This window comes from Pristis pectinata, chromosome 6 (assembly GCF_009764475.1).
Source record: "Pristis pectinata isolate sPriPec2 chromosome 6, sPriPec2.1.pri, whole genome shotgun sequence".
NCBI lineage: Eukaryota > Metazoa > Chordata > Chondrichthyes > Rhinopristiformes > Pristidae > Pristis > Pristis pectinata.
In genome coordinates this window covers 87,939,534-87,961,399 of record NC_067410.1, presented here as the reverse complement: position 1 = coordinate 87,961,399, position 21,866 = coordinate 87,939,534, and the positions used below count along the sequence as shown (strand labels likewise).

Sequence of the window (21,866 nt, the reverse complement as noted above, 5' to 3'; positions counted from 1 at the left end):
GGATATCTGACCAGACGATCTGTTGTAGCAATGGTGGTTGAGGGGATAAATATTGACTAGGGCACCAGAATTCCCATGTCTTTCTATAGCTCCACCTTCAAAACTATAATTCCAAGCAAACTCATCACTAAACTCCGAGACCTGGGACTCAACACCTCCCTCTGTAACTGGATCCTTGACTTTCTGACCAACAGACTGCAAGTAGTGAGGATAGGCAACAACACTTCCAGCATTATTATTCTCAACACTGGTGCCCCACAAGGCTGCGTCCACAGCCCTCTACTCTACTCCCTGTATACTCATGACTCCGTGACCAGATTCTGCTCTAACTCCATCTACAAGTTTGCAGATGATACCACTGTAGTGGGCTGTATCTCAAATAACAATGAGTTGGAGTACAAGAAGGGGATAGAGAGCTAAGTGACATTGGTATTGGTTTACTATTGTCACTTGTACCAAGGTACAGTGAAAAACTTGTCTTGCATACCATTCGTACAGATCAATTCATTACACAATGTAGTTACATTGAGTTAGTACAGAGTGCATTAGTGTAGTACAGGTAAAAACAACACAGTACAGAGTAAAGTGTCACAGCTACAGAGGAAGTGCAGTGTAATAAGGTGCAATCATGACAACAATGTTTCCCTCAATGTCAGCAAAATTAAAGAGCTGGTCATTGGCTTCAGGAAAGGGAGCAGTGTACATGCACCTATCTACATCAACGGTGCTGAGGTCAAGAGGGTTGAGAGCTTCAAATTCCTAGGAGCGAACATCACTAACAGTCTGTTCCAGTCCAACCATGTAGATGCCACGGCCAAGGAAGCTCACCAGCGCCTCTACTTCCTCAGGATGTTAAAGAAATTTGGCATGTCCCCTTGACACTCACCAACTTGTATCGATGCACCATAGGAAGCATCCTATCTGGATGCATCACGGCTTGGTATGACAACTGCTTTGCATGGGATGGCAAGAAACTGCAGAGAGTTGTGGACACAGCCCAGCACATCACGGAAACCAGCCTCCCCTCCATGGACTCTATACCTCTCGCTGCCTTGGTGAAGCATCCAGCATAATCAGACCCCACCCACCCAGGTCATTCTCTCTTCTCCCATCTCCCATCAGGCAGAAGATACAAGAGCCTGAGGGCACATACCACCAGGCTCAAGGACAGCGTCTATCCCACTGTGATAAGACTATTGAACGGTTCCCTTATACGATGAGATGGACTCTTGACCTCACAATCTACCCTGTTATGACCTTGCACCTTATTGTCTACCTGCACTGCACTTTCTCTGTAACTGTGACACTTTGCTCTGTATTCTGGTATTGTTTTTTACCCTGTACTACCTCAATGCACTGTGTAATGAATTGATCTGTATGAATGACAAGTTTTTCACTGTACCTCGGTACAAATGACAATAATAAACCAATACCAATATGAGATCATTCCCTGATGGTCTGCAGGTGTATCACAGGGTATCTGTGGAAATATACTGTAAAATGCCAACACTGTCAAGAAGGTTGGAGGAGTAGGAGATCACTGATGAAAAGGAGGCACAAGAAACATACCTACCAATGTTCATCTTGCACTAGACCTCAAAACTGTTTTTTAGTGTTATGATTTAAGAACTTAGTTTTCAAGCTAGGCCCTACCAGATACGGGACCAGCATCAAAAATCTTTAAAAGGATTACTGATACTCTACCAAAGTGTGGTGTTTATGGTATTTGCTGTAACATGTTAAGATGCTGATCAGGTATCTCCTTCAAAGACATTGTATCCCATTGGAAAGATCCTACAATGATAGCAGATTGCAAGAGGATTAGCTATTACTGTGATGTCAAGATCTGATCAGCACTGTTCAAAAATAAACTCTTCTACTGAACTATAGAAAGCAAGCATGAGATACATAAAATACTATTAATGGCTGCAGTAAATCATTAGCTGTTTCATTTGATAAGCTGTAATTTCCAAATTTCATCTCTAAATTATTGATTTTTTTAGCCCTAACCAAGATGCAAGTCAAGACTGGATCAATACTGAGCTGTTCAGCACAATTGATCTGTAGATTGCCACCAATGGAAGTTTCAGTCAGGTAAACAAAATACCAATTGTCTTAAAAACATCCGTCCATTCAAAATGCACAGAGCCCAATTTGAATGAGTTGTTCCTTAACTATTTGGTACCGACCCACTCAAAAGACTAGAGCTAACGACCATGAAAGAAGATTTTTATTAACTATTGTGTGGAATGGTCACCAGAAAAAAACTGCTGAGATAAATTGAAAGAATCATGTTAGTCAAAATCAGCAGTTTTCCACTGTGTGCCATAGCTTTCTTTTCCTCACCACTCAATTAGAACATCTGCAGTGATATCACAATTTGCTGATTGAAGCAAAATATATTGCAGTTGTTGAATTTGTAGTTTAACACAGACACCAGCTAAGAAAATATGATTATACTCATCCAATAAAATAAACCTCCAAATTGTTAATAAATAGCATGATAATATATGTGTTTTCATAACTTTTCTTAAGAGTGGTAAATGGTACATTATTTTGATTAGTAGCCCTTTGATAAGGGTCCTGCAAGAGGTTCAAGTCACAAATTCCATCCAACTTATATGTGGGATGTAAATGTTCTTGATTGTTTCAGCATCAGGAGTGTCAGAATGAATGTATTTGGTAACACTAGGGGATTACTCTTGAACTTATGCTGACAAAAATTGCAGTCACGCTTTTGTGACACTGGGCTAATTCTAAAATATTTACATAGAACCACACTAGGAAATAGGCAGCTTTGATAATGCACATAAAAGGAATACATCTCCAGAAGATTGGTTCAAGGAAAGCAATGACCAAACAACAAAATGGATTCCGTATTATATGTTTTCTGTTATTAAAATTGCCTGAAAACTAATTCTAATAACTATTATGACAATGATATAGCATTGTGGAACATCAGTTTAGTTTGAATGATTCATATGGAGAACACATTTTATAGACATACAAGCACAACATTAGGAATATTGTTTGCTAATATTCTAAAAGGGAAAAACAAAAAGGGATACATTCTGTCATACTTCACTCTCAGATTACAGGACAAACCTGTGAAAATATCAGTGATGATGTCATTCTTCCAACAGCTATTACTCTACTTATTTGTTGCTGTCATTGTAATGTAATTTTGTAGAAGACATAATTAATCTAAAAGTCATAATTAAAGATGAATTCCTTTTTACTATGATTTCTTTCTATTTTATGATTATGTTGATTCCAACAGTCTAATGACACCACTAGAGGAAAGAAGTTATGAACCCAAGTAGTGTATGGGAGCCAAAGAAACATTATTGAAATGATCAGACCTATGGAGGTTATTATTATAGGTTACTTTCGCTCTCTAAGGGTGTTGGGCATAAGTGACTTCCTCCATTCTGCCCTCCTGTTGATGTCACAGTAATCAGAAAACATACTCTTGAAGCTCAATATTTTTTAGTTTACCATTAACTTTAAAAACTGAAATTCTGTTTAAAAATCAATTGTATATGCTATGTTTTCGAATAATTAAAAAGCCAGCAGGAGCAATTTCAGTTGTGAGCACTCTTGATTGCAAAATTCTGCCTGCTTTTCCAAAGAATTGGGATCACTGATTAACGGTGCAGAGTGGAAAATAAAAGGATGCAATACTACTTTCGGTTACTGATGCAATATTTAAAACAAACAGCTTGCACTTAACTGGAATTTATGTGGACTGTACGGGAAACATCTGTATGAGAATCAGATTTTTTCAAGGTCGAATTACTTCATGGTTAGTGACTATAAAGCAAATCAAACCTTCAGTAGAAGGTTAAACCTCAAGACAAATCTGCATTGATTTCAGTTTACTTAAAGGAATCTAATGCTTATCAAATGCTTACAGTGTAAAAAGAAAGTTAAAACTAGCGATAAATAAATTGTAAATTGATTGGAAATATTGAACCATTTTAGGAAGTGATTTGTGAAAAATAACTATAGTTTCCTATTTTTTCATTTGTTCATTACTAAAGGATGAACGTACATTTTTAAAAGTGCAGAACTCTGCCACAGAATTATAGTCAAATATAATTCTCTTGTGGAATTGCCTGTGTTTAAGGGATTGGGGGCTTTCTGGAAGCTAATACAGTGGATTTTAGCTCAGGGCAAAATTTTCCAGCCAATGAATTCATTTTCCTCCCAGCAGAGACAACGAGGAGTTCACGATTGTTTTATCTGTTCAACAAAACTAAGGTGTCAAGAAAAGTCATAATTTTAATGCCAACGTTTAGCTGAAAATTTCCTGTTAAAAAAATATAATATTTTGCAATTCAAGGTCATGACACAATAGAATGGACAGAGTTTTACTTGGATGGGAATTAATCTGATTGAGCCCAACATTTCATTTCCCGTTGATCTTGGGGAGGATGATGTTTTGTCATTGAAAGGTCAAAAGAGACAGAAAACAGCAGGACCAGCACCCTAATTAAAACAAACCTTTTTGTTACTTTGGATTTCTTCAAACCTGAATAGAAAATACACAATTTCAACCTGATGTAAGTAACATAATGGAAGCACAGTACACTGTGTTATGGAAAGATAATATAGAATAAAATTCTCATGCTCAGCAATACCTACATAAAGAGGTGTTCAGCAAAAGACGGATCCTACACCAAAGAGAGCAAGGAAGGGGAAATTAGCAGATAAATCAAGATCTCCAATTCTCTCTCCTGTGCCTTTTTCCTTGAATGTATTTGGTCTTCTCTATTTTGATAGCTGAGGTGCAGTAGTCTGAGGATCACCAGAATGGTGATATACTACACAAAACTATGTGGAAACAAAAAGGTTTACTGTATGCTAATAGGATAAAACAAAAATAGGCAACATCCTTAAAAACACTAATAACACATTTTCTTGTACCTAAATTGTCGTATTCCCAATACCATCTGTTACTGTCATGTTAGGAGGAGCTAGATATTATCTTCTATCCTGTTTGTTCCCCAGAATTATTTAGATCACATTTAAGTTAACTTGTGCACATCTAGATACCACATCTAGATGATCCAGTTACAGTATATTCTGGCTGCTGTACTGTGTGCCCGAGCTGATGAATAATATTTAACCGTGTTCAACTGAGCTGCTATGTTTTGCCTATGTTTTAAAAAGGAAGTGTGAAATTATGACTTTAAATCAAATTTTCATTTTTTTCAAAATATATTATGCAAAATTATTCAAATGCTGATGAAAGCCAATTAATAAACATGTGACTGCCATTTAGTGTTATGAAACAAATTCAGTCTGCATGCTGTTGATTCATTCAACATTGTTGTTCATCTCCATTAGTACAAATGATGTTTTGTGAATTAAGTAATTTGCTTGAGCACAACATCACATTCAGGATGTATATGTTTTTCAGACAGAGTTCATTTTATTCTCATAGTGGGATTTGCTGTTGACAGCATCAAAACCTATTGTCACAAAAAAGAATGACTTCCACGTGCATTTATCTATTATTCTCAGCAGTTTACACTGTACATCAGTTTTCATGATCAAAGATGCCTTAAGCCTTTAGCATGGATGAAGAATGGGCATAAGCTAAATGCATGAGAGAAGCCGTGCTCATAAGCTAATCAAGCTTAGTCTGAAAGTCTTTTTCCATTTTGCAATTTGCTGTATTATTCATACATTTTGATATAATCATGCACAGCAACACTTCAGCTTAAAACTACAGTACAAGGCATTTTGCATTGACTTTATTGTTTCATTTTGTGCCAACAAAAAACGATGGACACTTCTTCATCAAATATTTAAAAAATAACATCCATTTTGCTTGTACAGATTTACACATTGTATGTACAGAAGTTAGGACATCCTATGCTTGGTGCAACTTTCTTTTGCACAGCATAGAAATTATATTATATCCAATCACAAAACTATTTACAGACAATAAAATACTGGTTAAGAATTCACAACAGTGCAATTTACAAACCACAGAGTGTAACAGGCAAGAGTAAATTCTGTGAATCAATAAAGAGATTGTAAACAAATACTTAATTTAAGACAAATAACCATGGTGTGTGACTGAATGTAAGAAACTGCATCCATTCCATAAGGAGAAAAGACAAATGTAAGGAATCCATTCCATATATTACTGAAAATTGATTCAGTCAAGTCAGATAATAATTTCAAGGTACTAGAAGTAGTTTTCCTTTACCTTATCACATTCTGATAAAGAAATACGGATAGTTTTGAAATTGTTGAACGGTATAAAATGGAAGAAAGCAAAACAGCAAGCCATATTACATCTCTCCCAATTTTTATTTCAATTGATTTTTATGGAAATAAACTTTGAGAAATATGCACATTGGGCAGCCAATTCAATATCAGCCGTCACCAGAAGTGAAGATTGTTTCATATTCTGTAAAGGGATGTGCTCTATCTTTCCAGTAGCTTCCAAACTCATGTGAGCTCCATCTATCAACAAATGTGTACCACTGTAGCAAGAATTATGTGTTTTAGTCGGAATATCTTTGACCATGAAAATAATTTCATAGTACCATTAATCTAAAAGGCAAAACATAATCTAACAGTGCAGTGGTTTTCTTTCTTAGTGCTTAATATTTAGGCTGAAATATATATATATTATAAATTCATAGGTTTAAATCTTTGATTGTTCATATTACATTGTCTGTTCCAGAAGGAGCATTCTTTCAAAAGGCATTAACTTGGCTTACCTTTTTGTTTATTCCTCATTTCTCAAATCAAAGTATATGGGATCAGGGAAAAGTCTTTTATGGGTACAGCCTTAAAACGTGCTTTTCATTTTAAATCAAAGGTGTATCTTTTCTGGGATCTAATCAGAAGTCTCAAAGTATATATTGGAAAAAATGCAAGAATTCTTAATACATAATTCTGTGTGTATCTGACAAAAGCTTGAGGTTTTGAAACCATAAGCCAGCAAGTGGCTGTCCTTCTATCATAGGTGCATAGGGGAAAACAGATAAGAAACAAGGACATGAGAGAGAGTACGGAGAAGATAGTCAACAGTACTTTAAAAAGATGAAACCAACATGAAGCATAAGAAAATTAAACGTGGAAAAAATGAATAAGGAGGGAATGCAACACTAAAACTGATGAAAATAATTTAATCTTTCATTAAGCCTTTCTTCAACAAATGAGGCCACTTCAAATGAAAATGACAAAGTGGGAAATGATTGAATAATTGCTGCTGTAATGCACCAAATATGTTCTTTACTATGTGTGTGCAAGCATCTGCTTGTGTGCGTGTGTGTAGTGTGTATCTGTGTGTGTGTGGGGTGGGGAGGGGAAGCAGGGATGGTATTTGATTAGTAGCTGCCTATGAGTGCAGAATCTGTAAAGTGACTGTGAGCTGAGCCTCCAAGGGATCAGCTTCAGATTTGCCTTTAATTGGCCATCAGACCAAATTACCAGAAAACCAGTGATTTACTTGATACAACTGGACATTCCCATGGTCACTCTGACCATAGAAGTGCTCCTCCAGCAGAGTGGAAGGGAGCTGGAGGTTAAAGGAATGGGATGCATGCAGGCCAGCAGCAGCTTCCCCCTTCCCCTACTGCCTCACCCTTATGGAGCCAAGAGTCACACACCTGCTCCTTTAAGGGCAAATTAATTTTTGACCAATTTTATAGCAGGGTCCTAAACAAGTATCAGGCCTCCCAGTGCCCCATATGAGGGTCTAACAGTGGATTAAGGTACTTGGGGAACACCTGAACATTGCCTGAGTCAATATAGTCTTCCATGTATCTCAAGCACTCAAGAGCACCACCCTACAACACTGGACAACTGAGGTTGAGTTTAGAGACCAAGAATTGATAGAGTGTTTACAAATGTACACCACTATCCATCAACGTCCTTTCCACCTTACTTTCTCCATTTTTTTGGCCAAGTGTTTATTTAATTGCCATAGCCTGAACGGTTTTGTCTTGTAAACCACATCCTGGCCTGACTGGACTTCACAACGGCGCTCACCCAGTGCATCTGCACCTGCCAGTCTAACCACTGAGACACCAACATAAGTCTGGAGGTAAAGCTTTGCTTCCCTGCCCGTGGCCACTAGATAGTGGCACTCGCAGCAGATCAAATGGTCAATAGCGGCCACCTTGGCGCCCACTGCGGTGAACTGGAGGAGGGGGCTTTAGGAACGGCAGTATGCTGGCGGTCACAATGCCGACACAAGCAGTTCCAAACGTGTCCCAGCCTTCAACCATCACTGTCGCCACTTCCATAGGAAGTTTATTGCAAGAGGGACCAGACCGGCTCAGACATCGCAACTTCCATTTCTAAATGTTAAATCTTCTACTTACTCATTCAGGGAACGAATAAAGTTGGCGCAAAACTGTAAGCCAGAGAATGTCCTTTTGAAAAGCTTTTTGTGCATGCATTTTCCTGAATTGCACGTAGTTCTTCTTCCTCTTTTTACCATCTTAAAGTTACAGTAAAGATGAGGTACGGGGAAGGTGAGAGGCAACACGCGGGATGTGGTCGCTGCCGGTTCCAAGGACGGACACAATTATCCCATCTCTTGTAGATCGCCTTCCTCGCTGTCGTCCGCTGCTGCCACCGCGTCCTGGTCGCTGGTGCCGCTGCCTAGCGACGACTCGCTGCTGGTGCTTTCCCCGGACAGGAGTCTGGTCACTCGCAGGTCAGCCCTCAGTAACTGGACATCGTTGCCTATCGTCAGCTCCCCCAGGTCGCTGATGAGCTCGGTAAAGCCCTGGCGCTCGTCGCTGTGCGAGGTCTCTGCCCTGCCCAGGATGTCCTCGTACTCCAGACTGATCTCCAGCAGGGCTCTCTGTTCCTCCTCCTCTCCCACCAGGTCTTCGGTGATGGATCCCAGCTTCGGGGCGCTCCTGCTCCTCTCCACCGGGGGCTTGTAGCTGCACTGGCCGTTCATGAGCTTCCTCAGCGGGACCAGGGGGATAGTCTGCTCCCCGATCAGCTTCTGTTGCTGATGCCTGGCGTCGTCCCTCCTCTTCAGCCTCTTGAACTCGGCCAGGGCGTTGCTGGAGGTCTGGTAGAGGAGGAGGGCCATTGCCTTCGCCTTCTCGGGTTTGGACACCAGCACGGCGTGGCACCGGAGCATCACAGCCTTGTGCTTCAGTTCGTGCCTGTAGATCCAGGCGAAGATTTTGGGGGACCGGGGATCTGCCACACAGTAAGTGATCCTGTGCAGGAGGTACAGATGTCCCGGTCTTCTCGCCTTGCCGTCCACGTGAACCATGCGGATTCCCTGAGAGCTGATGGTCAGCTTCATCCTGGTGCCGTTCTTGCCCTGCTCGCTCTTGCTCCAGATTTTGGTCACCGCCACATCGGCGCAGCCTTCACCTTTGGACTGAATGGTGGCGGCGTTGCCGAGGTACAGCACCGTGTAGGTGGGATCCTCGCCTGTGATCTTGATCTTCCTCCTCTTGGATTTGAACATGCTGCAGACCCGGTTGAGGGCACTCTCCGCCACCACGTCCGGACAAGCGCGGGCAAGCGAGGTGATGGTGTTACAGTTCAAACTCACCGAGTAGCCGAGCTGCTTTGGCTGCTGCTTCTCGATTAAATCAAATTTATTTTTCTTCCAAGGTAGCATCGCTGATGCATAAATATATAATATATAACTCTTAATTTGTTTACAATGTCATAGCTGTGGGGAGATGAGCACCCCGGCCGTTCCCATGCCTGTACTAGACGGGCTCTCGGCTGCTCATGTTTCTGACACTGACTCGTGTAAGTTCCAATGGTTGGAGGCAGAGAGCTGTAAATATCAACTGGGGCGAACCATCCAGTCACCGGAGAGGGGAGGAGCTACCGAGGATTGAGGAAGTTCTCGCCGTGAGTTCCCGAGGAGATAAAGCAGTTAACCATTCGAGTGCCTGGAAACCGCAGCTGGCATTTCGCCAACATTCAGGTGAAATGCCCAGCGCTCACTGCACGACAAATGGGACCCATTACAAATTAACTTCTATTTTTGCTTGTGAATGTTTTGTCACCAACACAGGCTGGGAGAGAGAGAGAGAGAGAAAAGACAATAATTTATTCGTGAACGATTTACATAAAATTCCTGAGACCGTGCTGGTGGGAGCGGTAAAGCGGCTGAGGGTATGATGTTCAGATATTAATACCGAGAAGCTGGTGGGTTAGAGGATGTTCCTTGGAGAAATGAAACGCTTCAGCGGGCCAAGGTGTCCTCGGAAAAAGCCACTTGAGGTTCCCTGATCGACTTTCCAGTGAGCTTTGCTGATGTAGGTGACAGGCTGGAGAGACTGTACCGCCACCTGCCGTCAGAAAGCCCCTCGGCAGCCTTGAGCTAGCTTTATTGTTTCAGTGGCAGGCGTTCCTATAGCTGCCAAAACTCTGAAATTTCGTTCCCTCCTCCCACCCACCCTTTTCCATCTTTAGTATCCTTAAATACTACTACTTTAACCTAGCCTTTCATCGTCTGCCTAATATCCTCTTGTGAGGCAGAGTCAGATCTTTCTCAATTTGTAAATTGGTTTATTATTATCACATGTACCGAGGTACAATGAAAAACTTGTCTTGCATACCGTTCATACAGATAAATTCATTACGTGGTTCATTGAGGTAGTACAAGATAAAACGATACAAAGTGCAGAATAAAATGTTACAGTTACAGAGGAAGTACAGTGCAGGTAGACAGTAAGGTGGAAGGTCATAACAAGGTAGATTGTGAGGTCAAGAGTCCATTTTATTGTATGAGGGAACCATTCAATCGTCTTATAACAGCAGGATAGAAGCTGTCCTTGAGCCTGGTGGTACGTGCTTTCAGGCTTTTGTACCCATTGAGCAGAAGATACAAATGCCTGAAAGCACGTACCACCAGGCTCAAGGACAGCTTCTATCCGCTGTTATAAGGCTATGGAACGCTTCCCTAGTATGTTAAGATGGACTCTTGACCTCACAATCTACCTCAATTACTCAGTGTCAGGCTTAACCACTTCCATCAGTGGCTGAAGAGCTGCATCCTCATTCACAGTGTGGGTCCTGGCCACTTAGAAGAGCTATGGATATGATCGTCACTTCAGGTAGCTGCTTCAACCACCAGACATGGCTTAACGTTAAAGCAATATTTAGGTAAGCACTTGAAATGCCATGGCATTGAAAGCTACAGAGTGAGTGCTGGAAAATAGGATCAATATAGATAGGTAGTAGATGGCCGGCATGGATAGAGAAGGCAATGGACCTGTTTTCGTGTTGTATGACTCTATGATTCTGTGGCTAAACATTGCTTCCACTCCAGAATTAAGCTCATTCCAGCTACAGTATCTAGATAACACTTGTATATACTCACATCTGGAGGCTGAACTCTAAGTCATTCAAGAGAATGGAACTCATGCTAGCATCTGCAAAACACCACCTTTCAATAATAGAGGTTCACAACAAGACTCTGGAAAACGTTGGTTGTTTATCATGTCTCAGGACTCAGCCCTCAATGGAGACAGATAATGATGATGAATTTCACCATTGTCTTCCGTGTGCCAACATATCCTTTGGATGTCTGAGGAAAAGAGTGTTTGAAGATTAAGTCCCTAAATCTAGCATGGAGCTGATGGTCTACCAGGCAGCCTTGATCCTTGTATGCTTCTGAGACCTGAACTGACTACATCAGACCCTTCAAGCACTGGAGAGATCCCAATAATGCTATCTCTGCAAAATCCTCCAAATCGACTGGAATGATATTGAACCAAGGTCAACATCCTCTCCCAGGTTAATATCCCCAGCATTGACATCCTAATTATACTCAGTTGACTCCAAAGGGAAGGCAACGTTGTTTGCATGTTCAATAGCAGACTTCCGAAATAGACACCCTGTTCCAAGCTCTGTCCCAATATTAACTCAGGTGGAGAGGGGAAAAGATTGAAGAATGTCCTCAAATCCTCTGTGAAGAAGTTTAACATCCCATGGACTCTTGAGAGCCCCTGGCCCATGACTGCAGTAGTGCAGAGACATTGATAACCTTGTGGCTATTCATCAAAAGCATGCAGAAACCCAGTACAAACAGTGGAAGGAATGAAGCAGCTGCCAAACTACTCATTCACCTCCCCCTTCGAGTACCCCTTGCCCCACCTGCGGCAGAGTCCACACAGGCACCTCTTTGGCCTCATTACCAATATCAGAGCCCATGGAACTGAAGTGGAAGCAACTCATCTATGGTCCTGAGAGACTGTCTAACAAGATGAAAAGGCTTCTGTTGGGCACCTCAGGAAGTTTTTATTGTCAGCAGCACTATATAATTGGAAGTTGTTGCTTACTCTGAAGTACTGACTCCAGAACGGAGAGTTCCATGGAATCTCATTTGGAGTCATTAACTTCATCAAAAGAGTGAAATAACTTGTGAGGCCTCAGACACTGGTAAAATCTTGCTGTAATCTGACCAGTAAAACTTAAATTTGTTGGGTTGAATAGTTGGACAAAAAAATTAATGGCAAGCATTGTGATGCTCTGCTTTCAGGAAATCATGCAATAGGTTGTATAATTGAAAGTGTGGTATATTACTCATTTCTCTCACAAGTAAGCTTTATTTTTCACATTTTATTGTTGTTGAAAATAATAGAACAACCGCTGTGTGATAATACTCAAACATTCTAAGCACCAAATCAATTTTTTATTGAACAAAATTTGCAGTAGAACTATTTATGTGGCAATTCAGCTGTAGTGAGATGACAAACAATCAATAGCTTCAGTGAGTTAATTGAATACCGAGAAAAGAGGAACATTGCAACAGAAGCTGACAATTTGGCTCTTGAAGCCTGCTCCACCATTCAATCTGTGACCTACTTTCATATAACCTTCAATGCAACATTTAACCTCTTGAAAAGAAAAAGGACAAGAGTGATGCAATATCTGGCTGCCTGTACCCATGACTGGGCACCATAGGTCTTGCTTTGCGTCCATTTTGATGTCTGTTGCTCACTGGCTTTTCTTTGTGTGCTGCACTGCTTCCCGTTTTGGGAAGCGCACTGGCTCATGTGATGGTGGTAGGTAGGTCATGACATCAGTCAGCATGCAGTGCTGATTTAATGTCAATGCCTTCAAATGTGTCATGTGTTTAATATGCAAAGAGGAACACATGTTCTGCAACAGGTTGGAGCCCTCACCTGTGCCAGTTGAAGGTATAACCAGTATTAGCTGCTCATTGAATGTTGATTCAAGTGGTGTATGGTGCTTCCAACATTCTTTAGGCTTTGAAAGTGGTAGGAGGAGTCTGCTAGAGCTCAAGGAATTTGTGCAATCACTCCCAAAGGTAAAGAAGCCATCCTGCACTGTGCATTATAACAGAGAGAATGTGCAGAACATGTGTAGAGCAGAGCAACCTGCTAGGAGAGGGAGGAGCAAGAAGGAGAGAAAGGCTCTTGACAGCAAGGCGAGCCAAGTTCCAGCAGCAATAATTCAAAATCCACCTCAGAGGACATGAGGCATATATGATTCTTTACCAAGAAAGCTGACTACATCTCTTCTCCCTTGGAAGAAAATAGCACTCAGAGTGAGCAGGCAGCTTGGCCAAGTATGCAACCTTCCTAATGAAACAAGGTCCCTTTGATTGCACTCACATTGCATTGTGGACATCACGTGTGAATTCAAAGATGTACTTCCACTTTCTGGAGGTCCAGTTGGTCCATGACCTACAGATGCCTCAGGTTGATCAATGGCCAGTATCCATGTAGTGTTTGTTTCCCATGCACATTTGTCTGTCCAGTGAAGTGTTTCCCAAGTAGCCACATCATGATTGTTGCAAGGACGTTGAAATGTATTGAAGGAATTTTAGATGGCCATAGGGGGCAACCTTGAACAGCTTTTGACCTAGAAGACATGACTTCAGTCTGTACTTTCTCATCACAGCAACAGTGGTCTAAGCAGACAGGTCGGCTGATAGACAACAGCAAGGGCACCAGCAGAATCGTAGTAGTGGTCATGAGAGTAGATAATAGATTTGTTCTTCACTAAGTCACAGCAACAACCAAAGTGGTGCTACAACAATCCTTAACAAGACTGGAGCTGGACAGCAGGGATTGTGCAAGCTCTTTTAATCACCGGCACTCACGCTCATGATGGAATTATTCTGAGCTTCACTGGCAGCAAATTGTGCTTCAGTGTACAAATTCTGTGCTTCCACTGCAGCACCACAACATGTATGGCCTCTGCTGTGGTGCAGCAGCAGCTGAGACAACAGTCATCAGATTGTGCGTCATGGCTGGGTCCTGCTGGAAAAGATGAGTTCCAAGCTCCGTGCAGCTCTGAGGTGCTGGACTCCGCCAGGTTCCTTGCTCGATCCTCCATGTGTGGAAGTTTCCTGGGAAGTCAGCTGAATGCACTAAGCATTCCATAACAGTCTTCTTTCATAGGCTGCACTTCCTAAGTCTTCATCTGAGTTGTCTTCAGCAGAGCTCACCACCTGGGGTTTGGCATTTCTGCTACCCTTTTACCCTGCCCTGGCTTCAGCACACTCATGCCCAGTTACTCACCAGGTGCTGATTACATCTCCTGCAGCAAAGTATTTGAGCCGGTGAACATTGAATGGAGTAGGAGCATGCCTTCACCTTCACTGTCTTTCCGCTCTTCTATCACCACCACATGAATGAAGAAAGGCACAAGGGTTGGTTGATGGTGCAGGGAGCACATGAAGAGCTGCATATTCACACTATCGGCAACTTGTAAATCAGAAAGGAGCTTGGGCTGAGCTTGAATTGGGATGTGAAAATGAGGATTAGGTACGAGAAAGCATTCTCTTCAACAGGTTCTGACTTGCTGCTGGTCATGGACTAGGTCTGCATTGCTGTAATTATGACAAGCACTCTCTATCCAGGAGGTAAAGTATTGCCCCCACACCTATCCCCTGCCAGCTTGTTGGCACTGGTACTGGTGCTTGCATGCGTCCTGTTGCTGGCATTGATGTCTGTGCTGGCTGATGCTGTTGATGATGCCAACACATGTGCTGGCCTTGATGATGGTGCAGGCTCTGATGCTTGTACTGCTGCTATTAAAAGCTGGTGCTGGCACTGAGGCTGGACCTGGCCCTGTGGCGGTGCTGATGCTGGTGATAGCACTGGTACTAGTGGTGGTGCTGCTATTTCTCACACAGAAGCTGGTGCTGGTGTTGGTGTGGGCTCTGGTCTTAGCACTGATGCTGCTGCTAGTGCTGACACTGGCACTGGTGCTGCCAGGTGCTGGCACTGGCTGTGCCCAGCTAATTCTGCTAGAGAGGGAAATATTTCAGTGTTACAAATGTGTTTGGGTGATGTGATTTTCATAGTTGAATAGCTGAGAAGTTGTGGAATACAACTGTGAATCTTAGAGCACTGGTTACTGTGCAGTGGACCTTGTGGTGGTTAGGCACAAATGTTGAATGATAGAGATGTTTTCTTGGTTACCAATGGAAGGCAAATGGATGTAAAGTTAGAGGCAGGTTTGGTGAGACATGCCATTTGAAGATACCATGCATGTGAAGTCATTGCACTTATGCCACACTGTACCCAGGCTCTTGAACTGTCTTGATTCCAAGTGAATAAAGGTCACCTCTCTTCCTCACCTCCCCCTTCAGTATACCATCCAGTGCAGCATCCTACCCTCCCTGATGCTATGTCATTGTCTACGATCAAGTGACGGTCACTTATGTGATGATTTTCATTGCCTGTAGCTCCTTTAGAAGGAGCAATGTGGTTTTAAGCTGTTCAAGCAAACTTTAATTGGTAGGGGACTTTGATAAAATTGGACTGCTCGCTGATGCATTAGTGCAACCTATGGCACAGTGAGTACTTGCAAAATCTTGGTATCATGATAATAAACAGGGAACAACAGTTTGGTGTGCAGCAGGTTGGATGGGTGTGGTTATTTCAGGTATCCTGATTCTGTTGCCTGATTTATAGAACTATTCCCATTAGTCCCCATCTTCTTGTCAAATTTTACACATAATCTGGGGGCTGAATACACATAATCTGGGGCAAAAGGATGCAGAGATTGTGTTATGAGCTTAACTCATCTCCATTACTTTGGATGTAGGCAGCTTGCTAACTTTGTGCTGTCAGCTATTTAGTACTGTGCAGTAGTCAACGGTACAAGCCTTAATTAACCAGTATTAATTTAACCTCCAAATTGGAAGCGCTGGCATCAATTAACTTCAGGATTTGCCTAAACAGGGATTACCAATGCCCTCAACAATATAGTGGCCCACATGCTTTATCTCACTAGTAAACACCCACACATGGCACCATTCATGAACTGAAATAGCACCTGAATGTCCATAAAGCATGTGGCACTGATCTGGAAACGTGCCATTTTTATCTCTTTGGCATGCCTGTTATTTTCACCATTATTGGAAACTGCATCATATCCTAATTAAAAACAGTGTACTATACATCAATCCAGAGCTACCAGATTTATGATCAATAAGAAAAAATCTATTTTGTAGCTGAATGATTGATTATTCAGTTTACAGCTAACAGGAGAGGAACACAAAGTTTATGAGCATTCACTATTATTTTCTGGGCACTTGGGATGTAATGAAATAGTGCCACCTGTTGACAATAACAGTACATATTCAATTACTGATTTTTCACTGAGGACTCATAAGACCTGAAATATGAATGTTTGCTTGTTTGCTGGATATGATGGTGTATGCCAAAGACTGATGAGGTAAAATAGTCTGCAGTAACATTTTTGAGAAATAGTGTGAGTAAATTTAATTAAATTTAATTAAAATTTGTTGTAGCCTTTCATTTCATGCTAACTTTACATTTGATTTCTTAAAGAATCTAGACATAGTTATGATAAACTGGACACAGTTATAATGGTCTTATATGTAGTTTACATAGAATGAGCTGATAAAATCATTTGTACATGCTTCAAATTCTCTTCACATCACTTTGAACTTGAGTAAACAGTTTTTGCGACACAGTTGTGGTATTTCCAGTACAACGATAGATGAACTTGCCCTTTTTCCAGAAGTGCACCCTTGCTATATTTAATTTTTAACATTTATATTTCCACTAATTATGTGGTTATTATTAGTTTCTAAAATTGAAGAAATAATTTGCATTTATACAGAGTCTTTCATGATCATAAGATGTCCCGTAGTACTTCAAAATTAATTAAGAATTACTTTTGAAGAATGCTCACGGTCATTAAATAGGGAAACATAGCAGTTAATTTGTTTATAGCAAGCTGTAATAATGTTGAAGAGACAGGAATATTTTTAAATGCCAATTAGTAATTGTTTGGAATTCATCCTCAGAATTACTTAGATGTCAGGAGTGGAGGTTTGAGCTAAATCCTCTAATTAGAAAAGAGAAGATAGTTTAAATCCTTTGCTTTGTTTCCTGTTTCCCCATTCTGCTTTAATGATGCTGTTTCAAGACCTTGAGTTGCATTGCATTCAAATAAATGTTGTGATTAATAGGAACAACATCACTTCCTTTGCCTTTGTTTTCCTTCCAATCTTTTTTTGTCTATTAAGAGAGTCAAGTTCTGTAGTGGCAGTATGCTTTTACCCAAGAAACTCAAGTAATAAAATCCAAGTAAGAATCTGTTCTCATTCATTATCCTCTGCTATTTTGTGTTGTCAGGAAAGAACAAATTAAACTATTTGTACATATGGCTGCCTTTTTTGACAATCGACAATTTCTTTGAATTTTAAAGTGGAACGTAATAAATTATATTCTTAGCTGTGGTCAAAGTACAAGATATATTAAAATACAAGGATTATAAAGTATTATTCCATCAGTTTACTTTATATTCTATATTATGTTGTGCATTCACCTGTTGCCCCATTATTCTACATTTACTCCATGTTCCAATAAGTTTCATTCCACTTTTATCCACATCATGTATGCATAGGGGTGAAAGTCTGATGATTTGCTATGATGTGCCAGTAGAGACAAATATTCCTATACAACTGATAAAACATGTTTCTGCCATCATCTCAGAAACTATTGTATTTCTTTAGTGTTAAGGAACAACCTCTTGCTAGAAGTTGGATCTATTTATGTACATTATTATGCAATTTGCATAAACGCCACTTTGAACTGATTTTTAGATTGTACTAGTGATTACATGGGCAGGAGGGGTGCCCAGACACACAGAGAGGACTGTGAATCCCCTCCCCCACCCCAAACCCCTTCTTCCTTTACCTTTGTGGCAGCCTTTTGTGCCATGGAGACAGTGGCACGGTAGCATAGCAGTCAGCGTAACACTATTACAGCACCAGCAACCCGGGTTCAATTCCGGCCGCTGTCTGTAAGGACTTTGTATGTTCTCCCCGTGTCTGCATGGGTTTCCTCTGGGTGCTCCAGTTTCCTCCCACATTCCAAAGACGTATGGGTTAGGAAGTTGTGGGCATGCTATGTTGGCACCAGAAGTGTGGCGACACTTGCGGACTGCCCCCCAGAACACTCTACGCAAAGGTGCATTTCACTGTGTGTTTTGATGTACATGTGACTAATAAAGATATCTTATCGTATCTTATCTTAGAGTGTTCTTCAAAAGTTGACTCCCCAGTGGTCAATGTGGGAAATGCTGGAAATTCTGAAGGCTAACGTCATTGGGTAATGCACAGATAAAGTTTTGGTACAAGATAACTTTTTAACTGGGCTTTTCACCAATTTCATCTCTCTTTGTTAGTTCTACACACAGCACCAATGTAGCACTAGAAAAAAGGGTGAACTCAATTTCTAAACATTTATCTCAATACCTTGTGTGCAACAAATGGCAGATAAAAAAAGGTTGTGATAAGTATTGATGCTGAATTGCAATGCATTTTTAGGTTTTTGTATTACTATTGTGGAACCTAAATCACATTGAGAATGGATTCCATGTATTCTCTTATGGAGAGGTTCATCTGCGAATTTTTTTGCCCTTGGAAAAAGTGGCTTAGCTTTTGACATCTGACATGTGACACCTTGGTTTAAAGCACTTTTGAGCACCACTAGTTTGTGTTTTTTTTTGTGTATTCCACAGGGCAGAAAAAAAACATGAGTGGCATAATTAGGTCCAAATTGTTTGGGGTGGTGTGTGTGGGCAGGTGGGATTTGCCACCCAATTATCTGCACAAATAATGTTGCACTGTGACCAGAATTCAATGTAGAATTTGCTGGAGAATGAGACAAATGTGGAAAAGAATACTGGAAACTTGACTTTGGCCCTGTTACAAAATATTCTCATGTTCACAAATTAAGCAGATTAATTTCATTTCATAATGCTCGTTACTAATTTGATCTCCCTGAGAGTTAGCTTCAGTTGATGTACTTTTAGCCCATTTAGAAAGGACGATTTGGTAAGATACTTCCGTAAATTATGAATGATCCATTCTAAACCCAAAAGAAACAAAACACACATGGGAAAATGATTTCCCTGTGCTAGGTGTTAGCCAATTCATAAAAAATTGATCAAAAATCTTTGTTGCACAATGGATGGTGATCAGGAAGCTTGTGGCCATCTACCAGCTCTGATTTTTGCTAAGAAATAGCAAATCTTTAAAATAATGTACAGTTTTTTTTATATATATATATCTATATATATCTAAGATTTTTATATATCTAATATATTTATAAGATTTCAGTATTTTCTTCTAATCTCAGACCTGCCAAGGGGTTAAGGAACAGAACACTTTATTGGTTCATAAAGAAATGCCTGTTATCATGGTTATCAATTAAAAATTACATAAAATAAACGTACAACCCCTTTACAGATGCAACAAGCTAACTAAATAGAAGAGACCATTCAGCCCCTTGAGTCCATGACAGCTCCCAACAGTGCAATCCCATTAGCCCATTCCCCCTCACTTTATTCCTCATACCCTTTCAAATTCTCCTCTTTCACATGCCGATCAATTCCCTTTTGCATCTATTGCCACTTATCTATTTACACTGGCCAAGTAACCTACCAGCACACTTTTGGGATGTGGGAGAAAACAGGAGAAGTCAATGGAAACATATATGGTCACAGGGAGAACTTACAAATTCCACAGAGACAGCACCCAAGGTCTTGCTTGAACCCAGGTTCCTGGACCTATGAGGCAGCAGCTCTAACTGTTGCATCACTGTGTCACTCCCGGATCTCCAGTTCTGTACTGACAAATCTGCAATGACGGGCCATGTCCTCATTGTGAAGATGGGACTTTATCTCCACAAGGCCTGTGCAATTCTATCATGCATAGATGAATCTGCAATAGATAAAATAGCGAAGACAAGTGTATCCATCCTTTTGGCTTACTTACCCACTTACTGCAGACCCCTTTCTGGTATCTACATCCATCAGCATTGAGCCAGCTTGGTCAGATGCAACCAAGCCATTCTTGGTGTAGGACCTGAAGTACCCTTTCCACATTGTATTGTGTGCAATTGTTACTTTCCTGTTAAATGCGTCTGCCAATTGTAGTTTTATTTATTTATTTGTTTAGGAGATCTGAATGTCATGGTCAAGGCCAGCATTTATTGCTCATCCCAAGCTGCTATAAGAAACTAGCAATGAGTAGCCTTCATACACTGTTGTGGTGCTCTAGTGAAGGAACTCCCACGCAGAGGAAATTCCGGGATTTAGAGAAAGAGATGATGAATGACCAAAGATATATTTCAAAATCAGGAGAGTATGCAACTTGTGGGGGAGCTTGAAGGTGGCATTCCCAAGCACCTGCTGCCCTTGTCCTTCTTGGTGGTAGTTTGTGCGCTTGTGAAGAACTGTTGTAGCAGCCTAGGCAAGTAACTACAGTGGACTTTGTCAGTAGTACATAGGGTAGTTGATGGGCTGCTTTGTCCTGGCTGGTGTCAAGTTTCTTGAGCCCCTTATTGTTTGCATACTAAAGATCCATCAGGATCAATCATGATAAGGGTACAATTTCCTCTCCCCCCTCCTTTCTCTGGAAGTTTCTACATTGAACCTCAGTCTATTTTCAATCTCTGGATAAAGTGGAAGATGGCTCAAATGAATGCTACAATGCAGCAACACCAGGAGCTCCCCTCACCTGATGACCAGGTTCTTTCCCAAAATCAAAAGGGAGCACCAATCCCACATTCCTAGCATCTGCTTTGCTTTGGCTATGTACTCCACACAGTTTTTGGTGCATGCAATCCATTGTTCCCAATATCACTACATAATTAGGCAATAATTAGATTACATAATCAGGTAAAGGGGACAAAGCATCAGTTGGACGAGTTGCCAAGAATGTGGCTTTGCTTTTGCTGTGATTGATTATGACATCCTCCCGCTCCCCAACTCCAGCTTGAACTGGATAGCACTGTGTGTTGTCCCCGTTCTTGGATTGAATCTGGGAGTGGAGCATGACATTCCCAGGACTGTGATGGAGGAGTCTGGCATACAGTCTGTAAGATGAGTCCAACATCAGCCAATTGCTTGTCTAGTCTGTGAGACTGCCCTCCAAACTTATTTTTATGTTTATGAGAAAGATTTCACAGAGTTGTCTGGATTGGAATTGACTTTGCCATTTCTGAATTTGGTGATTAGGATGATGTCCATCTGTTTTTTTTTTGCTTTAATATTGCAGTCATAGTCTAACTGAATAGTTTGCTGGGCCATTCCAGGGATAGCATTTAAGAGTCAGCCACATTGCTGAAGGTGTCAAGTCACATATGAGCCACATTGGTTACTGGTGGCAGATATCCTGCTGGGAAGGACATTGGTGAACTGGATTTGTTTTCACACCAATCAGTGGTTGTCACTAGTGACACTACTAATATTACTAAAACTACCAAAGGAATTAATTTGGGTACATGCAAGTAAACTATTCTGGTGGGAAAATTCAGAACAAGAGGCACAGCCAAAAAATTAGAGGGGCACCGCCAGAAAAATTAGAAATATACCAT

General features: G+C 41.0%; 1 protein-coding gene across 2 annotated transcripts in view; it reads right to left on the bottom strand.

The window, feature by feature from the left end:
• Window positions 1-9,869, bottom strand: part of fam43a (family with sequence similarity 43 member A) — a 78,198-nt gene extending 68,329 nt beyond the window's left edge. Inside the window, exon 1 of one of the 2 annotated variants that reach the window (XR_007956540.1) lies at window positions 8,355-9,869. Coding sequence is in view for 1 of the 2 variants with exons in the window: in XM_052018769.1 (XP_051874729.1) it covers window positions 8,561-9,628 (1,068 nt within the window). In the remaining variant the exon portion in view is untranslated. Of the gene's footprint in view, window positions 1-5,728 lie in introns of those variants that run through there. The other variant, XM_052018769.1, reaches the window with a different exon arrangement.
• Between the last annotated feature and the right edge of the window lie 11,997 nt (window positions 9,870-21,866).